This window comes from Nuphar pumila, chromosome 10, assembly GCF_984573655.1.
Source record: "Nuphar pumila chromosome 10, dmNupPumi1.hap1.1, whole genome shotgun sequence".
NCBI lineage: Eukaryota > Viridiplantae > Streptophyta > Magnoliopsida > Nymphaeales > Nymphaeaceae > Nuphar > Nuphar pumila.
The window spans coordinates 97,885,457-97,911,291 of NC_143258.1; the positions used below are offsets into that span (position 1 = coordinate 97,885,457).

General features: G+C 36.4%; 2 protein-coding genes across 2 annotated transcripts in view; both read right to left on the bottom strand.

The window, feature by feature from the left end:
• Nucleotides 1–3,492: 3,492 nt before the first annotated feature.
• On the bottom strand, nt 3,493–4,053 carry LOC149827520 (putative invertase inhibitor). Its single transcript, XM_090018527.1, has one exon. The coding sequence runs from the start codon at nt 4,051–4,053 to the stop codon at nt 3,493–3,495; it is 561 nt and encodes a 186-aa protein (XP_089874653.1).
• A 3,020-nt stretch (nt 4,054–7,073) lies between these two features.
• LOC149827521 (uncharacterized) overlaps nt 7,074–25,835 on the bottom strand; it is a 37,346-nt gene continuing 18,584 nt past the window's right edge. The window contains exons 5-7 of the mRNA XM_090019439.1: nt 8,813–9,131; nt 8,295–8,614; nt 7,074–7,979 (exon numbers count right to left, since the gene is read on the bottom strand). Of these exons, the coding sequence (XP_089875565.1) occupies nt 7,367–7,979; nt 8,295–8,614; nt 8,813–9,131 (1,252 nt within the window). The 3' untranslated portion in view covers nt 7,074–7,366. The remainder of the gene's footprint in view (nt 7,980–8,294; nt 8,615–8,812; nt 9,132–25,835) is intronic.

Consider the following 25,835-nt stretch of genomic DNA (forward strand, 5'->3'; position numbering starts at 1 on the left):
TAAAGGTTGTTTAGTTTATGGTGCACTATGTGAGTGCGCCATAAAAACCTCTTTTTCAAAAATTACTTTTACTAGCACACTTTTTGTGTGCTCTAGAAAAAGTTTATTATACTGGCTCAATACAATTAACACTAATATAACTCACTTTTTCATTGATGCTACGTAAAATAGCACTTTTTAAAAGACTCTTTTTCTTGTGTGCCTAAGAGGATGTGCGAGTAAAAAAGTTTTTCTTGTAGTGTCGAAACTGGTATGAAACCCAAATCGACCCATATTTTTGCATCTGAATCCAAACTTACCAGCCTGTGTGATTCCTTCTCCTTGGCCTCGTTCCATCAAAATAACCTCAAAAAGATCTTCCTCCAAAGAGTCATGTTGAATTTTGGTTAAAATCTAATTAAACAACCAATCAGGCTTGAGTTTGTATGCAAAAGCTTTAACAAAAAAGAAAAAAAGAAGTCCTCTATATGAGTTGGAGCCATCAGTTGACTTCTGTCATCCCTGTATTCCTACATGGATCTTTCATAAATGTTATTGTATTCTCTTAATCATTTAAGAACATGAAAAGTCTATTGGAGTTTAAAATTTTTTGTTAGGTGCAGAGTCCCTCTCTCTCTCTCTCAAAGTGTCTAATGTGCTACATTTAGGGCATGTTTAGAAGAAGAAAAAACTCTTATAAGAAAAGAAACCTTTGCCTATGTGAAGTCTTGATACAATATATTTTCTAAAATGAAAAATTTTCACTTGTTTGGATATTATGAGAAAAACAAAATAAAAAATCTTTAAAAAACGAGAGAAAAGAGGAGGGAGTGGCGGTGAAGCTTCTCCAACACAGTTTTTTGGGAGGTGGGTGATAGTGGTGGTGGTGAGATGGATCATGGTAGTGAAAAATCATTATGGGGCGTGTTGGAGCTTCTTTGACGCCGTTTTCCGAAAGGTGGGTGATGGATGGTGGGGAAGGTAGTTTTTTGGGAGGTGGGTGATGGTGGTGGTGAGATGGATGGTGGTCTTGAAGATTGATGATAGTGATTTGTGATGGTGGTGAGATGGAGAGAGGGCCTACAAAATTTTCATGGAAACATTCCTCCACCCCTCAGAGAGAAATATTTTCTATCAAAAAATGTACTTTTTAGAAAAACTCTCTTAAGAAAAAATTCTCTTGTTTGGAAGGGTCAAAAAATTAGTATGGGTTTTTCATTTTATATCACTTTTCCAACATCTTTCTTCATTTCAACGGTGCCCTTAGGGCTATGATCGAATGCAGTTTGTATTTGGTACTCCACCCGAACCTGAATTCCTGGGATGGTTATGGAAAGTGCTGACCTGAAAATGAAAAATACCCACCGAGCTGGTGGTAAGCAGGGTCCTGTGTCAAGCTGAAGACCCAAGATCGAATCCCTCTGCCACATGGGGCGGCTGTTGTTCTGGTAGGGGTCAGCCTAATCAGCTTGCCTTTGAAAAAAAATGTAGGCTAGGATTGGATCACGATTTTTTCTAGGTACCTGACCTGACTCAATCTTTTTGCCAGGTACCCGACCCCACCCAATTTTATATATATATATATATATATATATATATATATATATATATATATATATATATATATATTTCATTAAAAATAAAATTTTAAAATTATGGGTTTGGGATTCTATATATTTTTCTAACGCTACAAAATCCGAACCCAAACCCCAACCTAGTTATTAAATATATAGGCGGGTCTGGGTCAACCCTGACCCGAACAGTTGACAGACCTAGCTGTATTTATGTAGGTCAGCCAAAGTGCCCACCAACATCTACATGAGAATGTGCTCTTCACGTGGTTGGTAGGAGCTATCAGTGCACGACTCTGTGGTGGGACGTTGCTGGTTCAAAACCCCAATAATAACTGGTGGGGTCTGCCTAACCCCAGCTTGCCTTAAAGAAAAGCCAGAACAACGCTTGCATAAATCACGATCTCACCATCTGTAGATAATAAATAAACTGCTCTTTGCTTCATCTTCTTATTCTAAGCTACTTCTTCTTCTATTCTCATGATTATTTACCATCTTCTTCATCCTTCTCATCAAGTGACACGGCCCACTCAAGCCAACTTTTTTTTTTTGTGAGAACAGATAGTCGAGTCAAGCTGGGGTTAGGCACCTGATCCTCTCTCATTTTATCTAAAGTCTCTCTCTTTCTCTGTCGGTCTGTCTCTCTCTCTCTCTCTTTTAAAGTGTATGGCATGCTTTGTGAAGTTGAAGACTTAAAAAATATCTCACATATTTCATTCATTTTTCATCTTTGAAAATGATAAAAAATAAATAGAAAACGTTACAATTGAAAATGGGTACTACTGTTATCATCTGTTACAACATAAAAATGACGTGGATATGATTATATCGTTAACGACATCACGATATGATAGGGATGGCGATATCCTCAATTGACACACGATATGATAGGGATAGCGATATCATCAAATGACGTGGATAAACGCTAAGACCCCCCCCCCCCCCCCCCCGAAACTATGTCTTGAATATCTCAAATGCCCAATAAGTTAGGGTTAACCCAAGAACAACCTAACATTAGTTTATGATTGGGGTCATTTGATTAACCCAAGTAAAAACTTTTGTGGGCATTTGCAAACTCTGAAACCTTTAGGCCGAAACATTTGGGAGGTATTTGAAAATTTCTCTTGAAACTATCACTAATCCTAATTGCGATATAACTGCATGTTCATGTGCATCATGATAACAATGAAGACCTGGGGAGAAGGTGAAGTTTCTTTCACTGGTGGCCTAGCCTCTGTAAGGGAGCCCCCAAAAAAGAAGATGATAATGAAGGCCCTGGTGCTAGTCATTTGGATCATGGTCTCTGCAGTAAGATATGGATATCCTCACTCCAATGAATATAAATGGTTAAAACTGATTTGTTTTTTTAAAATCAAGGGACTTTCATCTAGCAATCAAATGTCGGATGTATGGCTCATGGAAGGAGACAACTAACCATCTTTTTATTGATTTTAAAGCTATAATTGTGTGTGGGGGAGTCTGGTCACGATTGCAATCAACTTCTCTTTTAGGGACTTACTTTTGGCACAAGGCTTCCATCGGGAAGGTTCCAAATGGGTTTTTGTGAGGTGCTGCTGGTTGATTGCATGGAGGTCAGTTTGGCTTGAGAGGAATGAAAGGACCTTTAACAGAAGTTTCAAGCAAATGGGGGCAGTCCTTGATATGATACAATGGGAGCTTAGGCAGCAATGCAAGTTCAAATGACCGGATTCTGATTTGAAAGATCTCCCAAGATTCGGAAGTCCATGAATACGTTAAGAATTCTTGGTTTATTTTAGTTTTCATTTGTACTGCTTCATGTTTGGCATTAGGGTGACATCTAGTCCCCTACTTATGACTTGTAATTTTCTGTGAATGTTTTCCTTCAAAAAAAAAATTACAGAGTAGCAATAGTAGTAGTCTCAATAACAACAACAACAACAAAACAGAACTCATCAAATGACTAAGGAAGAAGAGCGTTTATGGCCAAGACATTGCTACACAAAGCGAAGAAGTATTTATTCTCCCTTGTGAATGGAGATTTGTACCCCTTCTTGTCGCTGAAACCGTCCTCACATGTGCTGGACTGTGTCATTGAAGCAGTAACATGCAGGTTGACATCAAAATACAACTCATTTTGGAAATCTTTCGCCGCCTGCCGGAGGTTGCTGATGGCGCCCCTGTACAGACCAGAGCAGTCCTTGAGGCATTTTTCAGCATAACTCGGCACCTCATTCTCATCTAACAAGGATGAAACGTTGGAGCGGATCTCCATCCCTTGTGCAATAGTCAAGTTTATGGCAATCATGGTGAGCTGGTAGATGTCAGCATCCTGGCTTTCTGGTACAGACCGGAGGGAAGAGACACAGACTTCATAGTGAAGAGTGGTGCGACATATCTGTATTACAAAATCCGGGTCATGATCGGTTTCACAGTGTATCGGAAGGATAGCCCAAGTTGCAAATAGGATGACTGAGAAGAACAATGGCAAGCACAGGGATCTGTGTCCAATCATTGCAGACATCATTTGCCAAGTTTAGCAGCCAGAGAGAGGTTTGCAAACTATGTATAGTGTTCATAGGGTTGACTTTTAATGGGCCACAATAAAATATTGAATGCAATTCACTAATATATTTAGTCAGTGTGCATAAACGTTTAAAAAAAAACAGAAAATGTTAATGTATTTAATTAGTTTTAGTTGCTTTTGATTGTCTGATTAGTGGAAGTTGGTAAAAGTAAACTAATAGTTTGGTTGAGAGGGAGAACGTGCTATTTTGGAACTAAAGGCTTAAACTTACACAATTTGGAAGTGGTGAAAAAAGTACTTTCCCGGGGGAGGTATGGTTGCATTTTCATATGAAAAACACACTTGCTTTAAGGCCTCTATTGTTTCATTCCCATGTAAAGCAAAGGCTTTACATGAGAATAGACACATATTTTTAAAATCCTGCTAGCTCAACTCATGTTGAAAGCTTTACATATGAAAGTTTTTATTAGGGGGAGGTATCGATGGATTTACACATAAAAAGTTGTAGGTGGTGAAAAAGTTGAGCTCCACTTCTGCTGACACTTTCTTACCATGATGATTTAATGTTTGTTTCATTCATGGTGAAAAATGATAATATCAGGGTTGTCTCAACACTTTCCCATGTAAGTTACATAAAACAACCGAGGCCTAATACTTTGATTCACTTTGTGTGAAATTTTTTATTCTTATATGCAATGATTTTTTTTTTGTCATTTTGAATGAAACAAACCGGCCTTAAGTGATCCTTAAATTAAAAAATTTCATTTCTCTAGTTTTTTTTTTTTAGACAACTGTTGGAGGAGTGTAGAGCCCGAATTCTACGTTGATATAAATCCTTAATTTTCATGGATCAAACTTGTATTTAAAGGTTGCCCTAGACTTCTTGTATTTAAAAAGGCCAATCCTTATTTTGTAACTGTGAGTGTGTGCCACTTAAAATCTTTGTTATTTGTGTGATTGATTTCTTTCTCTTTTTTTTCATTTTTTGTTTCTTCTATCTATCAATAGTACGCGATCTATTGATAGGCTATTGAGTCGTTTCCTAACAAAACCTGAGGATAACTCTTAAAGGATTCAAATCAAAGACCCCTCGGTCATGATAGTTTGACTCAGTTACCAGGAAATAAAATGGATAAAAGAAGCGACATGTGAAGTGAAAGCGTGCAGGGAAGTGCTTAAAAATAGTATAAAGGGAAAAGCAGGATACGGTTGTGAAGCGATTATACAAGCACATGAAAAATGAAAAGAAAACACATATAAAACAATATGAAGCACAACCAAAAGTAAATAAGAAATGATATAAACACGAGTATAAAACCAAATAAAACCAACATGTAAGCTTGTCATAAAAAACGTAAGAAGTTAAGAGAAAGAGAGGGGGAAGTGGCACAAAGTGAGAAATATTAAGGAAACAAAAGAGAAACGATTTGAGGTGGAAGCGAGCTTCCTACTAAAAAGAATAAAGTTTCTCATATTTCAGAAGCATGTTTTCCAAAGCTTCCCTCCTTTCAAGGAAAGCCAGGAGTTTCTCGTTTATGAAGCTTGTTTCCCCATGTATCCAGAAGGTTACAGTAAGTATGGTTTGACTTTGACTTAACTATTCAGCTATCTCATTAGACCTCATTCCTCTAGCTCAATTTGAGCTGGACATTGTTCCAATGATCAAATCATCAATATTATACTATACTGGCCACGGTTCCCACATATAAGACTTTGACAAAGCCCTAGAGTAGATGGACGGCTTCATTTTCTTTAATTTTAGATGGAAGTGGACCACGCATGTGGCGATGACAATGAAAACTGGTTGGTAATCTTCAAAAAGACCTGGCCATGAAATGCAAGGTATCTTTGAATATAGAAATGACGAAAAACTTTGCATGGTCAAATTCATTCATGTGCCTTGGAAGACAGCTTTGATTAGAATAAGCAAAGGAAAGAAAATAAACAATTGGTTTACAACCATGAGTTTGAGCATACCAGTTTGAAAAGCAAAGCGTGGATTCAGAAAACAAAGACTGATCAACTCAATACTAAGAAAAACCTGAACCAACTTGGCTTAGGGGGACAATGGAAGTTGCTTAATCTGACTAGCAACCAGGACGTGGCTTTGGCGCCAGTTGCCGGTTACAGTAGAGGATTTAGCTCCACAATGACTGGGTTAACTCATAGCAGATGACATGAAAGAAATTGTTGGGTGTTCAAAGATGATCTGTGGAAGCCAGTCCATTCATGACAATGTGATGTGAATGATGTCATGGCTGTAAAATGGAAAGAAATCAAAACTTGCTGCTCTGATGAGATTTAGCATAAAGGTGAGATAGCTTTTTAATATCCATTCAGGACAATGTGATATGAAGTCGTAAGCATGGGTTGGATGAGATAGCTGGATGGTTAGGTCACACTACTATAATCGAGGGGTCTCAGGTTGGAAGAATGAAGGTTATCTCCCAGCTTTGCCAAAAAAAAAAAGTCATTCTGAATGTTAATTCCTGATTTACATAGTTATGCAACATCATACTCTCTCTCCAAGGCCAACTATGAGTCATCAAAGGAGCTATTAGAGCATAGAAACTCTAGGGTACTAATACCATAAAACAAAAAAGAAGAAAAAAGAATCATGTTACTGATGATGTTTGGGATGTTCTCTTGGACAACTTAATGGTAACAGGTTTGCAACATCATAAAGCTGAAGCGTTCTGCCAAAATCATAAAAGTAAAGAATCATGGATCATAGCAAGGTCATTCTGTTTTGTAAGAGACCTACACGTTTAGTTCCATTACCCTGACTTGCACAAACGTGAAACTCAACGACAAACAAAAGGATGGAATATGCAGTTTAATCATTCTGATAAAGGTTTTGTAACCAATTTTGCTTGTATCAGAATTAAGAATCCTTTATTTCACTTTGATAAATACTAGCCGTGCAATTTATCCAACAGGTATTTTTTTGACACGTGCGTGACACACACACACACACACACACACACACACACACACACACACAGAGAATATCATGGAAGCCAATAAACTGCACTTCTATAGGAATGCGATCACTCAGTTACAGCTCTTCATGTAGACATTTGCAGCATTGACGATTTATGATTTTTTTCTTGAGGGGTCTAACCTACCTTAGTAAACAAAGGTGAATACACGTATATTATTAACTACCACTTAGAAACTGCACACTCGTTTGGCGTAGCTTCTTTTCTGCATAAAACAGAGACATTCGATCAACTGGACCGGTTTGGAAATGATGAAGCACAATCGGTTCCAGCTACCAAAAAACCTCTAAAGAAACTACTAATTTATTCTATGTACTCTCCACTTCGACCAACTTCCCACAAACCCACTGCTTCTTAGTTGCAGTTTTAGGATATGAATTCTGAATCATTTCTTCCAATGGAGCACGTTGTTCAGCTTTCATACCATTCTCTATTATGATTTTCACATGTGCTCCAGAACTATCATGTTCGTCAGGAGAGCTCAAAGAGATGCTTAACTGCTGTCTCAGGCCATCAACCTTGACTTCTGAATTACCTTGACTGTAGCCAACTTTGTTTACAGGAGCTCCAGACTTCAGTAAGTTCTGCAATGCAAACTTGGTGAAATCAAAGTCTTCATGATTATTGTTAATCAGTGAAGAATGGTGTATGCCATTGATGGCCTTCCCGTTTGGACTTTGGCCATTGAATTCGGTATTATCACTGATCTTCACAAAATTTTCTTGATCTGAATTGACAAAGGTGGAACTGGTATCTAGGCTGTCTGCAGCTGTAAAACTTTCGCCCTCTATGCTTTCAATGGACCGAGTAGCTTCAGCAATGAGCTTCCTTGTCTGGGAAAGTGAAGCTCGGACAAGTGGGTTTGTCATGGCAGCTACCTCAAGGGCCTTTGCAGCCTTCTCAGCTTCTGCAATCAGCAACCTAGCCAAGAAAAAACAATAGTGAGAAATCCCATGGAAATTATTTGTGTTATGATAGTCCCTCCAAAAGATACCCTCCAAAGTTTGCATTCAAAAGACTCACAGACCCAACTAGAAAGGCAGAACATACGCTATTTTGACTAGGCAAGATTCTAAAAAAAAAAGAAATATATATATATATATATATATATATTTACTTTTGAACAATATAAAATCAGATAGTCATGTTCTCCTAGTTGCATATGCAGTTGAGAATCCGCTCAATGTAGGGGATAGCAAGAAAGACATAGCTAAAGGGAAGGGAGAAAAGTCGTACTTTGCCCTTTGAACAGCTTCCCTTTTCTTAATCTCCATGGCAGCCCTCTCTTCCCTAATGTTCTTTATCATTTCCAGCTTGCTACTGACCAGTGGGTCTTTAAAAGAAGGTCGGCGTATTTTCTTCTTGACCGGTGCAGCATTCAATGGATGACTAACCAAACGTGCCTCTCTATCAATCTTTACAGCTGCTTTCTTGTTTACACGGTCTCTTTTGACACCTGGTGATTCACCAAGAGGCCTTCTCCTTGGTTTTCTTTCTACTTCAGGGGGTATACCATGAAATTTAGCCAATGCAGAGCAAACACGTTCTCGATATCCCTGCAAGGGAACAAAATTCCACAAATGAATCCCACTATGAGAAAGATGGAGTAGGACATCAAACTATGTGATAAAATGAACAATGACATTCCTGTGTGTGTGAGATTCACGTTTGGGTGACCTTTTCTCACTACAGAGAGTGCATCCCAAGACTACATCAAAAAGACCAAATGAAATGCATCTTTAAGGCATCCTTACAGGATCAGACCATTTTGCAGAAATGGCTTGAGAGATTTTCCGCCGCTGCTCAGGAGATTTTGGAGCTCTTTTTCCACCGTGTGGCCTGGGCATTAGTTTTCTCTGTTCAATGCTCTCCAGCCACTCCACCTTCAGTTGTTTGTTTAAGACATCATAGGAATCCCATTGTAGCTCATCTTCGAGAGCAAAACCCCTTCTTGAAGCATCTGCTACTGCGTTCTGCCATGCAAGGCAGCAAGACTCTTGCAATAAGAGCCACTTCCGTCTTCTCTCCCACCCCATTCTGACTCCTTGGCCAATTTTAACCCTTGTATGTGCACTGTAACATTATAGGATCATAATTACGCAGCAACTTCACTAACAAAGCTGTCATTAACAAAGAAAGCAACAGATTCTTGCTTCTAGAGTGATGAAAAATACACTGAAAGAAAAGGAAAGTACCTAGATTGCAAAATCTGAAAAGCCATCCATCCCAAAATTAAGAAAATTATAGTTTCAGCAACAAAAGATAGAAAGTGTAAATATTATTTTAAGATATTTTTGCATTACATCCCAAATCCTTGTCAGAGTTACTGATAATAAACAGAAAAGACATCAAACGAATGCTGTCAGTCCAAGACTCGCTTAGAAAAAAGGCATTAACCAGACAACTGCCAAAACCATCAGCATGTACCTGCAAACCCAATAAGGCTCTGTTTGGGAGCCAGTGTTGGAGAGGAGATGAGAGGGGTGATGGGAGTGGAGATGAAAATGAGAGATGCGGCTGGAGTTGTCAACGACATCCTTGTGAGGCTGTAGTTGAAAATGACCCATCTCCCCTACCAACATCATTCTCATCTCCCAAAACAGTGTTCCCAAACACCTGTGAAGGTAGGTGGTATTAATTACACCCTCATTATATACCATCTTCACTCTCATCTCCTCCCATCTCCCACTCCCAAACAGAGCCTAAATTAATTTCCTTCAACCACAACTCACTCTGTTGGTGGGTATTGTTCTGAAAGTGCAACTTCCTACTCATTTTCTTTTCCTCTCTGTTCTTTCCATTTTATACCATGTCATTTAGCTATCTCAAACACATTGAAACATTGAAAATGTGTTTTAGACAACATAAGCATTCATTTGAGAAGATATATTTTATGTTTCTTCAGTATTTTACTTTTAGTTAAGAAACATATTTTAGTTTCTTATACTTTTCCTTTCCTAAAACTTTTAGCCACTTTCCTTTTCTCAAAGGATTTTCAAGCACTAATTTGTCATTTTCTACTGAAAAAGAGATTGAGCAGGAATTCTCCAAAACTTTTTGTACAAGTCTAATAAGGATATGAATTTCAAATGCATTTACTTATTTTTCACTAGAAAACCACACCAGGTACCATTGTTTATGCATATTAACCAGTTACTGGTAACATCATATACTTTTTGATGCTCTCATACAAGATTTCTCATTAGTACTGGAGCTACATTCGTTTTGGGCTAAGTCACACGAACTTGGCTAAAAGGTCGACGCACCCTCGCCGACCGTACCCGACACGGGTGCGGACACGGTCAACTAAGTGTCGGACTCGGTCAATGCACTGGGGCTGAGTCCGTCCACATTTTGGACTCGGTCAACTTTGACCGAGTCTATTTTTGTCTATTTTTAGGGCAAAAGACGTATAAAAACTAAAAAAAGTCGATCTTCGATCGTCTTCCTCCTTCTTTATGTGTTATATTTTGGTAAGTTTCTGTTGTTACTTCAATAGAATTACTTTTTTATTTTTGCTTTAAAATTTACAATTTTATTATTGTTATATATATAGCCGTGTCTCTGTGTCCAAAATTTTTTAAATTGCTTTGCACCCGCACCCATGTGACATAGCTTTTGGGGTTCTCTCTCTCTCTCTCTCTCTCTCTCTCTCTATATATATATATATATATATATATATATATATATATATATATATATATATATATATGGTGCTCCAGAAGCACCTACTAGATATCATAATTGTAGGTTGCATCTTCTCAATCAGACCTGATAGATGTACTTAACATAGTTTATTTGATAGGAATCATGTTTTGGATCACGTTTTTGGGATATAAAAATAGATTTTTTTAAGTAATAAAATTTTGGTACATTGTGAGCCCTTGTTTTTTGAAGATCTTAAAAAGCCTGCATGTTTTTGAAGATCTTAAAAAGCCTACATGTATGCCATATGCCATAATCACATGAACCAAAACTTGTGTTCTACTAAATAATTATTGTAGATCATATCTATAGGGTCCGATCAACAAAAAAACTTGAAAATTTTGAAAATGTAAAGCTTCTATTAGTTGGGAGTAGGTGCTCCAGGAGCACCATATCATTACAACATATAGAGGTCCACATGATGGTATTCTGCTCTAACTTATCCTCTACTTGGATCCAAGAAATACATGTCTGGTTTGACTCTCAATCGGAATAAAGCAACAGAAAATTGACTCTAACCGTTCAACTAAACCTTTGAAAGCAAATAATTTCCAATTAGAATGGTGTATTAGTAGTTGACTCATTCACAAAGGTTCAAGATTCCTTCAATTGAGTGGAACAAATCGACTTATCAGCTTTTCCCCTCCGAACTGATGGAATACAACAAATGACAACAGTTACACCTGATTGGCTCATGAAGAGAAAACTCCATGGATGCTGACTCAAACTTACTGGAGGTCAAGACAAGACAAGGAATTCACTGAGCAATACACGTACAGGGATCATTGTTGACAGTCGTCCATGGATTTTGAGTGGTACTCTTCCTCATGGCATCCTATTGTGCATGTGAGAGTCAGGCTATGCAAAATCTCAGGTGATCTGGAGATGAGAGGGGTGATGGAACTGGAGAAGAAAACAGAAGATGAGGATGGAGTTGTCAACTACATCCGTGTGAAAATGCAGTTGAAAGTGACAGCTCTGACAGAAATCTACCTTGGGATTTGTGCCTTGCAGTCCAAGCAAGGAAAAGAAGGAGAAAGAGAGAGATGGGAGAATATGGATAGTATTAGTACCCACCTCTAGGGACGTCCTTTCATTATATATTAGGGTATAACTTGAAGTACAAAAATGCCCCTTACACATTAATACAATACCCAATCTTAAATGATACACACAAATGACACAAATACCCCTTATTATACAAAAATGACTCTTCTAACATGCCCCTTCAAACTGTACATGAGTTGCAAATGACCATGGACAGTTTGCCTTTAAGATCCCAAAATCTCGTACTAGGTAAAGGCTTGGTAAATAGGTCGGTGACTTGATCATCTCCCAAAATCTCGTACTAGTGAATATTAAGCATGCAATATTTGAACAAATCCACACATGCATCTTCCTAACTGTTTCAATCATTCTCAAACAGTCTTCCCATTCACATAAAGAATTACAAAAATATTTTCAGACTTATATCAAAGAAAATTATAATTTTGCACGTTTAATTGGCAACAAAATCAACACAAATTTTGCTATCAAGGTCTTGTTGGAATCTGGATCAGATCCAACCTGATGTGACCTGGTTTGACATGGGTACATCATGGGGTGAAGTGGGAATTACAGGGCAGTTGTAGCAACTGCCCATGCATGGCAACCACTGATAGTGGTAACCACCCATTATAGCCCCCCACTACAGGCTTCTTTCAGAACCCTATAAGAAGGGGCATGGTTGCATGATGAGGATAACCAAGGTGTATCTTCTTCTTTCACATACGGGTGCTCGGTGTTCTCCTGAGCCTATCGATGGGCAGTTGCAAAAACTGCCCTATAACTCCTGCTTCACCCCATGATGTGCCCATGTCAAATCGGGTCAGATAAGGTTGGATCTTATCCATATTCCAACATTCTCCTACTTGAGCCATTGACATGAAAGAACACTACATCAATGTTTTCTGTTATTTTGATTCAATTTCTATGAGGGTTCACATGATATTCTTTATCACAAGAATGAATCATACGAATAATGGAGATCAACACTTTTTTATGAAATGTCATATTTTCATGTACTACAATATAATTCATTTTTAGTGTTTTAATATGTTACTTTTATAAATAGGTTGGTCTCTAAGACATTTCATTGGTCCTTTAACATTGTTATTATACTATTCTCTTTACCTAAACGAGAGATCTTTTATGTAGAATCAACAATATACAAAGCCATAAAGAATCAATTTAGTTTCACAAATGTGATCACATATAACCATAATGTATTGTTATACATTAGAAGAAATAAAAAATACCCATCCCCTTTGTATGTTGAGAATATAATCTCGGTGCTAGCCCTTTAGTAAGGGAATCTGCAGTCATTTTCTTCGTACCGATTGTATTAAAAAACACTAAATGATTCTCAATCATTTCTTTAACAAAAAAGTATTTTAACTTCATGTGTCGACACGATGTTGAACTCTTGTTGTTATTCGAGAAGGATACAACAATTTCATCATCACAGATCTTTAATGATCTCTCAATAGAGTCCACAATACCAAGACTCATAATGAAGTTTCTTATCCAAATGGCCTGAGATGAAGTCTTGTATAGAGCAATGAATTTTGCCTCCATGGTATGAGTTGCAGTTGTAAACTGTTTTTCGCTTTTCCATGAGATGACACCACATGCTAATAGGAAAATGTATCTAATAGTAGACTTTCTACTGTCGATACATCCTACCGAGTCTGCATCAGAGTACCAAATGACCTCTAGGTGGTCAACTTTTCTGTAGGTCTTCGTTCCTTGCAAATAACGCATGACATTCTTCGCTGCCTTCCAGTGTGCAATGCCTGGATTAGACTGATATCTACCAAGCATTCTCACAACAAATACAGTATCTGGTCGAGTGCAGGTCTGCACGTACTGTAAACTCCCAACCGCTGAAGCACATGGGACAAATGCCATCTAAGTCTTTTCGTTATCATCTTAAGGACAATCCTTTAGACTTAATTTATTCCCTTTCACTATGGGTGTCGAACTAGGAGAACAATTCTCCATTCTATATCTTTTAAGAACCTTAAGGATATAGGATTTTTAAAAGAGACCAAGGAGACCCTTAGTTCTATCATAATAAATCTCAATTCCAAAGATATGTGAGGCCTCACTCATGTCTTTCATGTCAAAATAAGAGGAAAGAAAATATTTTGTCTCATGTAGTATGCTCAAATGATTAGTTGCAAGAAGAATATCATCAACATATAAAACTAGAATTATGAACTTACTACCACTAGCCTTAAGGTATATGCATTGATCAACAATGTTTTCAGTGAATTCAAAGTTCATAATTACCTCATTGAACTTTTTATATCACTCGCGAGGGGCTTGTTTAAGTTCATATATTGAATTTTTCAATTTGCAAACTAAATGATTCGAGTTATATACATTGAAACTAGGAGGTTGTTGCATATATGCCTCAGCTTTCAAATCCCCATTCAAGAAAGCAGTTTTCGCATCCATTTGATTTAGCTCTAAATCAAAATGAGCTACGAGGACCATGATTATTCTCAATAATTCCTTAGTTGAGACAGGAGAAAAAGTTTCATTATAATCAATATCTTCTATTTGTGTGAAACCCTTTGCAACGAGCCTACCTTTATATCTCTCTACGTGCCCTTTAAAGTCTGTCTTGGTCTTGAAGACCCACTTACAACCAACAGGTCTTGCTCTATCAGGTTGAGGTACAAGATCCCACACTTGGTTCTTTGCCATAGAGTCAAGTTCTTCTTTAATGACATTGATCTAATATATCGATCTATCACTTTCAATGACTTCTGCAAAGGTGAAGGAATCATCATCAATATCTATGAAATCATTGGGCTCTTGCAAATATATCACATAGTCTGAATGTATACCAATTTTTTTAGTCTTCGTAGACCTTCATACAGGTGCTACAAGTAATTCAAAATGAACCTTTGTATTCTATTATTGTTGTTGTTGTATATCCTCATCAATAACTTATTCTAATTGGGATTGATGTTCAATGACTGGATTTTCCCTAGCATTATCCAAAAGAACAATGATAAGAAAAATTTGGCCTTTATCCTTCGCAGGTGTGGAACCTGAATCCTGCATTTCCTCAAATTCGAACTTTGAGATGCATCTATCCCAATAAAACTATTTTCAAGAAATCTGGTTTTATCTGTTTTCACTATTTGTGGTGTATGAGATGGACAATAAAACCTAAAGCCCTTTGATCTTTCTGGATAACCAATAAAAAATTCACTAGTCGTCCTAGGATAAAAAAAATTTATACGTGGGTTATACAATTTAACTTCAGTTGGACATCCCTGTATGCGCATATATGATAAAGAAGGTTTCCTACTAGTCTATAACTCGTAAAAAGTCTTTTAGATAGCGTTCGTAAGAACCTTATTCAAAATATGCATTGTTGTCCTAAGAGTGATTCAACATCGCTCGAACCATTTTCTTAAGCGTACGATTTATTATTTCAACTACACCATTCTGATAAGCAATACCAAGCATAGAATATTGAAGTACAATACCTTCTTCTTTTAAAAACCACGCTAATGGCCCTTACTTGTATCCCATCTCAATGAAACTGTGTGAAGAATCCTTGCAAACAATCAAGTTTTCAAATAACTTGATAATTCAAATACTCAAGACACAAAATAAATGCACAGTGTTTATAAGCTTTACACCACAAGAGAAATGCAATAAATGCACAGTGTTTATAAGCTTTACACCACAAAAGAAGTGCAATAAATGCACAGTGTTTATAAGCTTAAGGAGACAACTCCTTACTGAAATTCTACCTTTATAATGGGCTTACAACCCTTATTTATAAGCTTTAGCAACTCATAAGAGTTGTTGGGCTGATTCCCAACAGCTCTAATTAGAGTCATTGGGAGTCAACCCAGTGTTTCTTATTCTTACCTATGTACAACAGTCAGTGGCTGACTATTGTACACTGTACACAGTCAGCTACTGACTATTGTACACTGTACACAGTCAGCTACTGGCTGTGTACAAAAATAGTACATAAAAAAAGGATAAAATAAAAAGAAAAAGTTACAAAAATAAGAAAAATTAAAAGGAAGAATTACAATTATATTCAATGACATGAATGCGCGTAAAATAACTAAAATACCCCTACAGCTAATACAAGAAAGAAATATTATATATATATATATAAGTAGATGGATACATGTACATATATATGAAATATATATGTATATGTATCTTCTTTTATACATATAAAATATATATTATAAAATACATTGTCTTATGGATTACAATTTAACACCCCCCCTCAAACTTAGGGCATAATGACCGAAAGTTTGCCAAGAAGGAAGTTGAATCGCGGAGAGCATAACGATTTGGTGAAGAAATCTGCTAGCTGATATTCTGAAGTTACATATGGAAGATCTATGACTCCTTTCAGATATGTTTCTCGGACATAGTGACAGTTCATCTTGATGTGTTTGGTCCGCTCATGAAATATGTGGTTTTTTGCAATATAAATTGCACTCTTGTTATCACAGCAGAGCTTGGTGGGCTCTTCTACATTAATCCTCATATCTTCTAGTAGCTGATGAATCCATACAATCTCCATGGTAGTAGTCGTCATGACACAATATTCAGCTTATGTTGAGGATAGAGACACTTTTTGTTGCTTCTTACATCTCCATGAAATCAACGAGTCTCCTAAAAACACACAAAAACCAGTGGTGGAGTGACGGTTATTTGGGTCGCCTCCCCAGTCAGAGTCAGTATAAGCAATTAATTTTAATTCAAAAGAAGAGGATAAGAAAACTCTCTTGTTTAGTGTGCCCTTTATGTATCTCACAATCCGCAAGATGACACTCATGTGAACTGATGTTGGTGCATGTTGGAACTGACTTGGAGTATGAACTGCATGAGAGATATCTGGTCTAGTAATACTCAGATACATCAAAGATCCCACAAGTTGTCTGTAGGGGGTGGGAGCGGAGAGATGAATACCATCATCAATCTTCATTTTGGCTCCTACTATAGCAGGAGTTTCACAAACCTTATCATCCGTAATACCTGACCTGTCAATAATCTCAAAGGCAAACTTAGTTTGAGATAAAAAATACCCTCTATGAGAGTATGCTACTCCAGTACCCAAAAAATAAGTTAGAAATCCCAAATAAGACATTTTAAAACTATCCTTCAAAATTGATTTTATGCTTTTAACCCCTTTAGAATCACTTCTGGTTATAAGCATATCATCCACACATAAGAGCAGAATGACAATCCCTACATTGGTTTTTCTAACAAATAAGGCAGTGTCAGTGAAATAGGAAGAAAAACTATTTTCTAACATTACGGAGTTAAATCTATCGTACCAAACCTTGAGAGCTTGTTTTAAACCATAAAGTGTTTTTCGAAGGCGGAGCACTTTCCCTTTGAGAGTCTCCATTGCTGATGGAGCATCCATGATTCCATATATACCTCTTCATTCAGATCACCATTTAGGAAGGCATTTTTAACATCCATTTGATAGATGTTGCATTTGTTGATTGAGGCAACGGTAATGAGACATCGAACAATAACCATTCGGGCCACAGGGGCAAAAGTTTCTTCATAGTCAATCTCATATTCTTTAACTATATCCCTTTGCAACTAATCGAGCCTTATATCTCTCAAAAGATCCATCGCTCTTAGTTTTTACCTTAAATACTCATCTACACCCTATTGTTTTCTTACCCTTAGGAAGATCTTGGAACTCCCAAGTCTTTGCCCTGTTGAGAGCAGAAAGCTCACATTCCATTGCTTTCAGCCATTCATCATTCTTTTTGGCTTCTTCGAAGTTTCTGGGTTCTATATAGGAATGAATGGTGCTAAGGCATGCTCTATGTTTAGGAGTAAACGAATCATATGAAATAAACTTACAAGGCATCTTTCTACTTCTCTCAGATCTTCGTAGGTTTTCATCATTTGTTGAATTGGACCCACTAGGTTCACTGAATTTTTCAATTGCACTCCTAAAACTGTTTCTATCTCTATGGGTATATGTTATAGGATCTCTCAATGATCCTTCATTTCTATGTTGAGAGATAGGTGGATGGGAAGAGCCATTTTCTTTGTCATTGACGTCATTACGAATGAAATCGTCATCACTATGATCACTATCATCATCATGTTCTAACATTTCAAATAAAAAAGAGTAATCCATGTTTTCTTCAAAGGGTTCACTCCTTTCAAAACCATTAACATTTTCCAGAAAACTCATATTTCTAGAGACATATAGCTTGTCATTCTGAATATCATAACAACGAAACCCTTTTTGGGTTTCGGAATATCCAAGAAAAACATTGGCAATGCCTTTTGGTGAAAGCTTGTCGTTCTTGTCAGTAAGAATGAAGCATTTACAACCGAAAATTCTCAAACGACTATAGTCGGGTTCTTTGGTATATAATTTTTCAAAAGGCGAGATATTATTCAAGTTTTTAGAAGGTAGCCGATTTATAAGATAGACAGATGCTAAAGTCGCTTCAGCCAAAAAAACTTTTGGGATGTTTTGAGAAACAAGTAATGTTCAAGTTGTCTCTATTATATGTCTATGCTTCCTTTCGGCTAATCCATTTTGTTGAGGGGTTTTCAGACAAGATCTTTGGTGAAGAATACCATGACTTTCAAGATAATTTTTTAATTCACTTGAAAGGTATTCTCCACCAGAGTCAGTTCTAAATTTTTTTAGATTCTCATTAAATTGATTTTTAATCATCATATGATAGGTTTTAAAAATTGAGAAAACTTCATATTTGTGTTTAAGAAAATAAATCCAATAATATTTCGTGTAATCGTCAACAAAAATGACATAATATGCAAAGCCTCCTTTTGATAAGACGGGTGTCGGTCCCCATACATCTGAATGGATAATTTCAAAAAGTCTTGTTGTAAACATAGATCTTTGACAAAGAGACAATTTTTTCATTTTCCGAAGAATACAGTCGTTACAAGTGAAATCACTTTTACATAGACTTTTAACAAAAGGTAAATGAGAAATTTTTGCAATATTTGGATGTTAAAGTCTCTTGTGCCACACATTAATATCCTTTTATTGGACAACATTACAAAACGGCTTCTTTGGAATTTGAAGAGAATCGATATAGTATAGATCGCCCTTCTTAGAGCCTTCCCCAATCAATCTCCCAGACCGGCGATCCTGTATCCAACATTTGTTAGATGAAAACTTTATATGACACCCATGATCCGAGAGTTGAGAAATGGAAAGCAAATTTAAGTTTAATTTTGGTATAAATCTAATTTTTGGAATAAAGAACCCTTGTTTTTCAAAATTTCATATTCCTTTTACTTCAAGAGATGTTTCATCCGCGGTTGAAACAAAAGATGGAGAGCGATTTTTTGAGTATTCGAAAAAAGAACTAAAACTTGGAGTCATGTGAAAAGAAGCACCCGAATCTAAAAGCCAAGAGGTCTTACCAGTAGGAGAAGAAGTTGACATGGCGGCTCCGAAAATAGCCCCTTTTAGAAGAGGTTGAAGTGCATCCACGATTTGTTGCAATGAGAGAGCTCCATTTGAAGATGACGAGCACTCTTCCTTTTGAGGTTGGGATGTAGTAGCCATGGCAAGTAACTTTTTCCACTTTGGGCAAATAGGCTTGATATACCCCGGTTCCTTACAAAAATGGTATAAAAGCTTGCTATAATCCTTCTTCCCTCCTTGACCACTTGAGTTATGATTCTTGAAGTGAGGAGGCTTGTAAGTCCTTAAGTTGCTCCCCGGTCTTGAGACGGCATTAACTCCTTCATTTTCTACATTATTGGAAGGTGTAGTAGTTAGAACACTTGGGTTGTTCTTGCTTATACCCATACGAGTCTCTTCCACACTTAGTTTAGTAATTACATCTTCAAGAGAGGGGGAAGTGAAGGCGGATAAAAGAGAAGACCGGATTTGTTCGAATTCAGGCCTAAGCCCATTCAAAAAATTAAAAAAGCTATCTTCTTCCAATTGTTTATGACGAAGCTCTATAGCTTCTCCACTCCACTTGGGTTCGAGCATAGCAAGCTCATCCCAAATAGAAGAGAGTTCGGCCAAATACTCTCTTATAGTCATTTCTCCTTGATGAAGAGTTAACGCCCTTTTTTGGAGGTAATATTTATGGGACAAGTCCCTAGAGGTGTACATCTTCTCAAGGTACTCCCACACTTGAGAAGCCTTCTTAAACTTGATAATATTGGCGTTAATTCTTGTTTCTACGGATGAGAAAATCCATGAGAGGATTTTAAAATTTTTCATCTCCCATTCTTCATGCTTTTTGGTGTAGTCTTCAAGAGCCTTGACTCTTTCTTCGCCTTCAAGGATTTTTATTTCTCCTTTCTCCATCAAGGTTATCTTTGGCTCCGGTTCGGGAATCAAGCCTTGGACATAACCCCAAAGCCTTTTTCCTTTAATATGATCCTCCATGTTTTCGGCCCAAACGTGATAGCTGGACCCATTGAGTTTGAAGCCGAGAGAAAAATGAATCTTTTTCACCCATTAGAGAGGAGAGATGATGAAAAATAATACGTACCACAAAGGATTTTTAGACCTTTCTTGATAGAAGAGTCTTTTAAAATATTGGATGAACAAGAGGATCCACTCCAATCACCAAAAATTCAAGGGCACGCTTTTCGAGGCACCCAAAAAATTGAGAATCCACACGATCTTTCTTTCTCCAACCTTGCTCTGATACCATGTGAAGAATCCTTGCAAACAATCAAGTTTTCAAATAACTTGATAATTCAAATACTCAAGACACAAAATAAATGCACAGTGTTTATAAGCTTTACACCACAAAAGAAATGCAATAAATGCATACTGTTTATAAGCTTTACACCACAAAAGAAGTGCAATAAATGCACAGTGTTTATAAGCTTAAGGAGACAACTCCTTGCTGAAATTCTACCTTTACAATGGGCTTACAACCCTTATTTATAAGCTTTAGCAACTCATAAGAGCGGTTGGGCTGATTCCCAACAACTCTAATTAGAGCCATTGGGAGTCCGCCCAACGTCTCTTATTCTTACCTGTGTACAACAGTCAGTGGTTGACTGTTGTACACTGTACACAGTCAGAAATAATACATAAAAAAAGGATAAAATAAAAAGAAAAAATTACAAAAATAAGAAAAATTAAAAGGAAGAATTACAATCATATTCAACGACATGAATATGCGTAAAATAACTAAAATACCCCTACAGCTAATATAAGAAAGAAATATATATTATATATATAAGTAGATGGATACATGTACATATATATGAAATATATATGTATATGTATCTTGTTTTACAACAAAACAAACAACAACAACAACAACTACGCCTTCATCCCAAAACAATTGGGGTCGGCAATATGAACCAACAAAGAAAATCATTCTGGGTCTTCCACATGAATCCTTCTCCTCCATTCATTTCTATCCAATGCCATGTCCTCGGTGAGGTTCAAAGCATTCATATCCTTTCCTATCACCTCCATCCATGTCTTCCTAGGCCTACCCCGACCTCTTTTAACTAATATATTTTCCCATTTCTCCATCCTTCTAACTGGAGCATCATTAGGCCTTCGTCGAATATGTCCAAACCACCGTAAACGATTCTCACTCATCATATTTTCAATGGGTGCAACGCCTACCTTCTTACGTATCTCCTCGTTCCGAATCTTATCTTTTATTGTATTTCCACACATCCATCTCAGCATACGCATCTCAGCTACACTCATTTTTTGAAGATGATGTCTCTTGGCAGCCCAACATTCCGTACCATATAGTAAAGCGGCCCTAATAGTCGTCCTATAAAACTTTCCCTTCAACCGCAATGGCATTCTACGATCGCACAACACTCCAGTTGCACTCTTCCATTTCATCCACCCAACCTTTATCCTATGATTTACATCTCCATCAATTTCTCCATACTTTTGAATGATAGATCCCAAATATTTGAAAGAATCATCCACCGGTATTTCTTGCTCACCAAGCTTCACTACACTCCCATCTCTATTTCGTTGCTTACTAAATCGACATTCCATGTATTCTGTCTTACTCTTACTCAACTTAAAACCTCTTGCTTCCAATGTCTGTCTCCATAATTCTAACTTAGCATTAACCCCAGCTCTAGACTTATCAATCAAAACAATATCATCAGCAAACAACATACACCACGGCACATTTTCTTGAATTGATCTCGTAAGCTCATCCATCACTATAGCAAATAGGAAAGGGCTTAAAGCAGATCCCTGATGTAACCCAACCGTTATAGGAAAATTGGTTGTCACCCCTCCACAAATGCGGACATTGGTTACTACTCCTTCATACATATCTTTAATTATACTAATGTACTTGAGAGAAACACCTTTCTTCATTATTGTCCACCAGAGAACGTCCCTAGGTACTCTATCGTAAGCCTTCTCCAAATCAATAAAAACCATATGCAAATCTTTGTTCCTCTCTCTATTTTTCTCAATAAGTTGTCTAAGAAGATGTATAACTTCCATAGTAGATCTTCCAGGTATATGTATCTTGTTTTATACATATAAAATATATATTATAAAATACATTGTCTTATGGATTACAATTTAACAGAAACGTCCATAATATTCGCCACCTTTATCAGACCTAACTACTTTAATAACTTAAGCGATTTGTTTCTCTACTTATTTCTTAAAGTCCTTCAAAACCTAAAATACTTCTGATTTTTCAAATAATAAGTAGAGATACATATACCGTAAGTAATCGTACAAAATATTTTTCACCCATGTAACATGGTAAAAAAGGTCCTCAAACATCCGTATGCATGATTTTTAATCGTTCATTATTATGTTTAACATATTTCTTATATGTGTTTGACTGCTTAGCGTTTATGCAACCAACACTGTAATGAAATGGTGGTCTTCCACAAAAGCACAAGAAATCTTCAAAAGAGTGTCTATTGGAGACACTTCAAGCATAACCCATAAAAGGGTAAAACTGAAATAACACGCTAAAATAATAAATCTTTATTCCTTCACAAGAAATGCTTAAGAAGCATTGATACAAAGTGGAGGGGGATCACCCCTATTTATACAAGTGGAAGAGATTAAGGAGAGCTCTTTTAGAGCACTCCTTGAGAGTCGTTGGACACAACTCTAAATATAGCAGTTGGACTAGGTCCAACGACTATATTCCTAGTCAAGTCCTAGTTGGGACTTGACTAGAATGCAATGTCTAGTTCAAAATGAACTAGATAATAAAAAAAGAAAAAAAATCATAATATATATAATAATATATACAATAATAATATTATATTATATTATTATTATATATATTATATATGTTACATTTTACATTTTAACACTCCCTCTCAAACTTACGGTACAATGAGCGAAAGTTTGTTTAAGAGAAAGTGAAATCTGAGAGCAACAAGAGGTTTGGTGAAGAAGTCTGCTAATTGGTATTCTGATGTAACATATGGCAGATCAATGATTCCATGTAGATATTTCTCTCTGACATAGTGACAATCCATCTCAATATGTTTGGTGTGTTAATAAAATGTCCGGTTGCTAGCAATATAGATCACACTCTTACTGTCACAACACATTCTTGAAGCTTGTAGTGCTTCAGTTCCCATGTCAGCTAGCAGATGTATGAGCCAAACTACTTCCATTGTCGTAGTGTCCATGACTCTATATTCAGCTTCGGTAGAGGAGAGAGAGACCTTTTGTTGCTTTTTGCATCTCCACAAAATTAAAGATTCACAAAAAAAAACATAAAAACCAGTGGTTGAGTATCTATTATTAGGATCACCTCCCCAGTCTACATCAGTATAGGCAATAATACGCAAGACTGCTCTCATGTGAATAGAGATGAGAGCATGTTAAAATTGACTAACTATGTGTACAACGTGTGCTATATCTGGCCTAGTAATAGAGGGATAGAAAAGTGCTCTGATAAGCTATCGGTAAGAAGTGAGATCATCAAGAGGTTCTCTATCATCAATCATCATTTTGATGTTGACAAGCTCTGGAGTATCTACTTTCTTGTCATCTATAATTCCAGACCTAGAAACAATATCAAAGGCAAATTTAGACTGGGATATTAAATAACCACAAGAATAATAAACTTCAATTCCTAAAAAATATCCTAATAAACCTAAGTCGGTCATTTCAAAATGAGTTTTAAGAAGAGTTTTGATGTTTGCAACTCCCTATTTGTCGCCTCTGTTGACGATCATATCGTCAACATAAAGAAGGAGGAAATAATGCCTGCACCAAAATTCTTAATAAACAAAGCAATGTAAATCAAACAGGATTAAAAACCAATATCAAGCATACCACGACTAAATATGTCATACCAAGCTTTTGGTGCCTGTTTAAGACCATAAAGAGATTTTTCTAAACGAAGAGCTTTACCCTTAGAGATAATAATACCAAGTGAAGTTTCCATATATACTTATTCAATTAAATTTTGATTGAGAAAAACATTTTTGACATCCATATGAAATATGGGCCATTTTCTAATAAAGGCCAAAGTTATTAAAGTTCTAACAGTGGTCATACGAGCAATATGGGCAAAAGTTTCTTCATAATCAATGTCATACTCTTGGGCATATCCTTTGGCCACTAAATGAGCTTTATACCTTTCAAGAGTTTCACCACTCTTGGTTTTGACTTTGTAAACCCATCGACAACTTATAAGTTTCTTACCTAGAGGAATATCTTGAATAGCCCAAGTGTCAGCATTTTTTAATGTGTCAAATTCGGTTTTCATGGCTTCTACCCATTATATATGGTTTTTGGCTTGAGAATAAGATGGTGATTCTACATATGATTGTATTAATGCAATAATTGCCCTGTATGTGGGTAAAAAGGATTCATATGACACAAATTTTTTAAGAGGTCTAAAAATTCTGGATGATCTTCTAGTTGATACTTCGGAACATTTTCCTAATGTATACGAAAGATTTGACTCTCTACGTCTTGAATATTGTAGACTAACGTCCCTATGGATTTGCTCTTCATTATCGACATTATGTTCAACAACAATAAGACTTTGATCATTGTCAAAGTCACATTCAAGATCTCATTCATTGGATTTTGAAGTCAAATCTATTAAAAAGGAATATTCAGTGACTTCCTTGGGTTTTTTAATTCAAAAAAACTTTATTTCTCTAGGAAAGATACATTTCTTGATACATATAATTTTTCATTTTGGAAATCAAAACACTTATAGCCTTTTTATTATCGGCATATCCTAAGAAAGCACAAGGAATCACTAGAATAATCATTCTTGTTGGTGAAAACAAAACACTTGCATCCAAAGACTCTTAATCTAGAATAATCAGGAGTTAAGTTGACAAGTTTTTCAATAGGAGTTATGCTTTTCAAAGAAGAAGATGACATTCGATTAATAAGATAGGTAACAGTTAGTGCAGCTTCCGCCCAAAAATCTTTTGAAACTTGATTTACCAATAATAAGGTCTTAGTAGTTTCTATGATGTGTCGATGTTTACGTTCGGCCAACCCATTTTATTATGGTGTGTGTGGATAAGATCTTTGATGTGTGATGCCATGTAAATTGAGATAGTCTTTGGACATAATTTTTTTCTCCGAATAAGTGCAAAAAATGGAAATATCATTTTGAAATTTATTTTTAACCATTTTATGAAATGTTTGAAAATGTGAAAAAACTCAGATTTATACTTAAGCAAGTAAATCCAAGTATGCCTAGAAAAGTCATCGAAAAAAATCGCATAACACGCATATCCAGCTTTTGAAATAACTGGTACAGGACCCAATGTATTAATTCAAGTGGTCCAGAGGAAACAAAAGTTCTATCATGAAATGTTAATCTTTTCATTTTGCCAAGGATACAGTCTTTACAAGTAAAACTTTTTATAAAATTTTCCTAAACTTGGAAAATGTTGGATTTTAGATATATGAGGATGTCCAAGTTTTTTGTACCATAAATCCAACTTTAGTTTTTGAACATTACAACAGAAAGCATTCTTAGGCAATTCCAAAAAATTCATGTAATAGAGTCCTTCTTTATGGCCTTCCCCAAC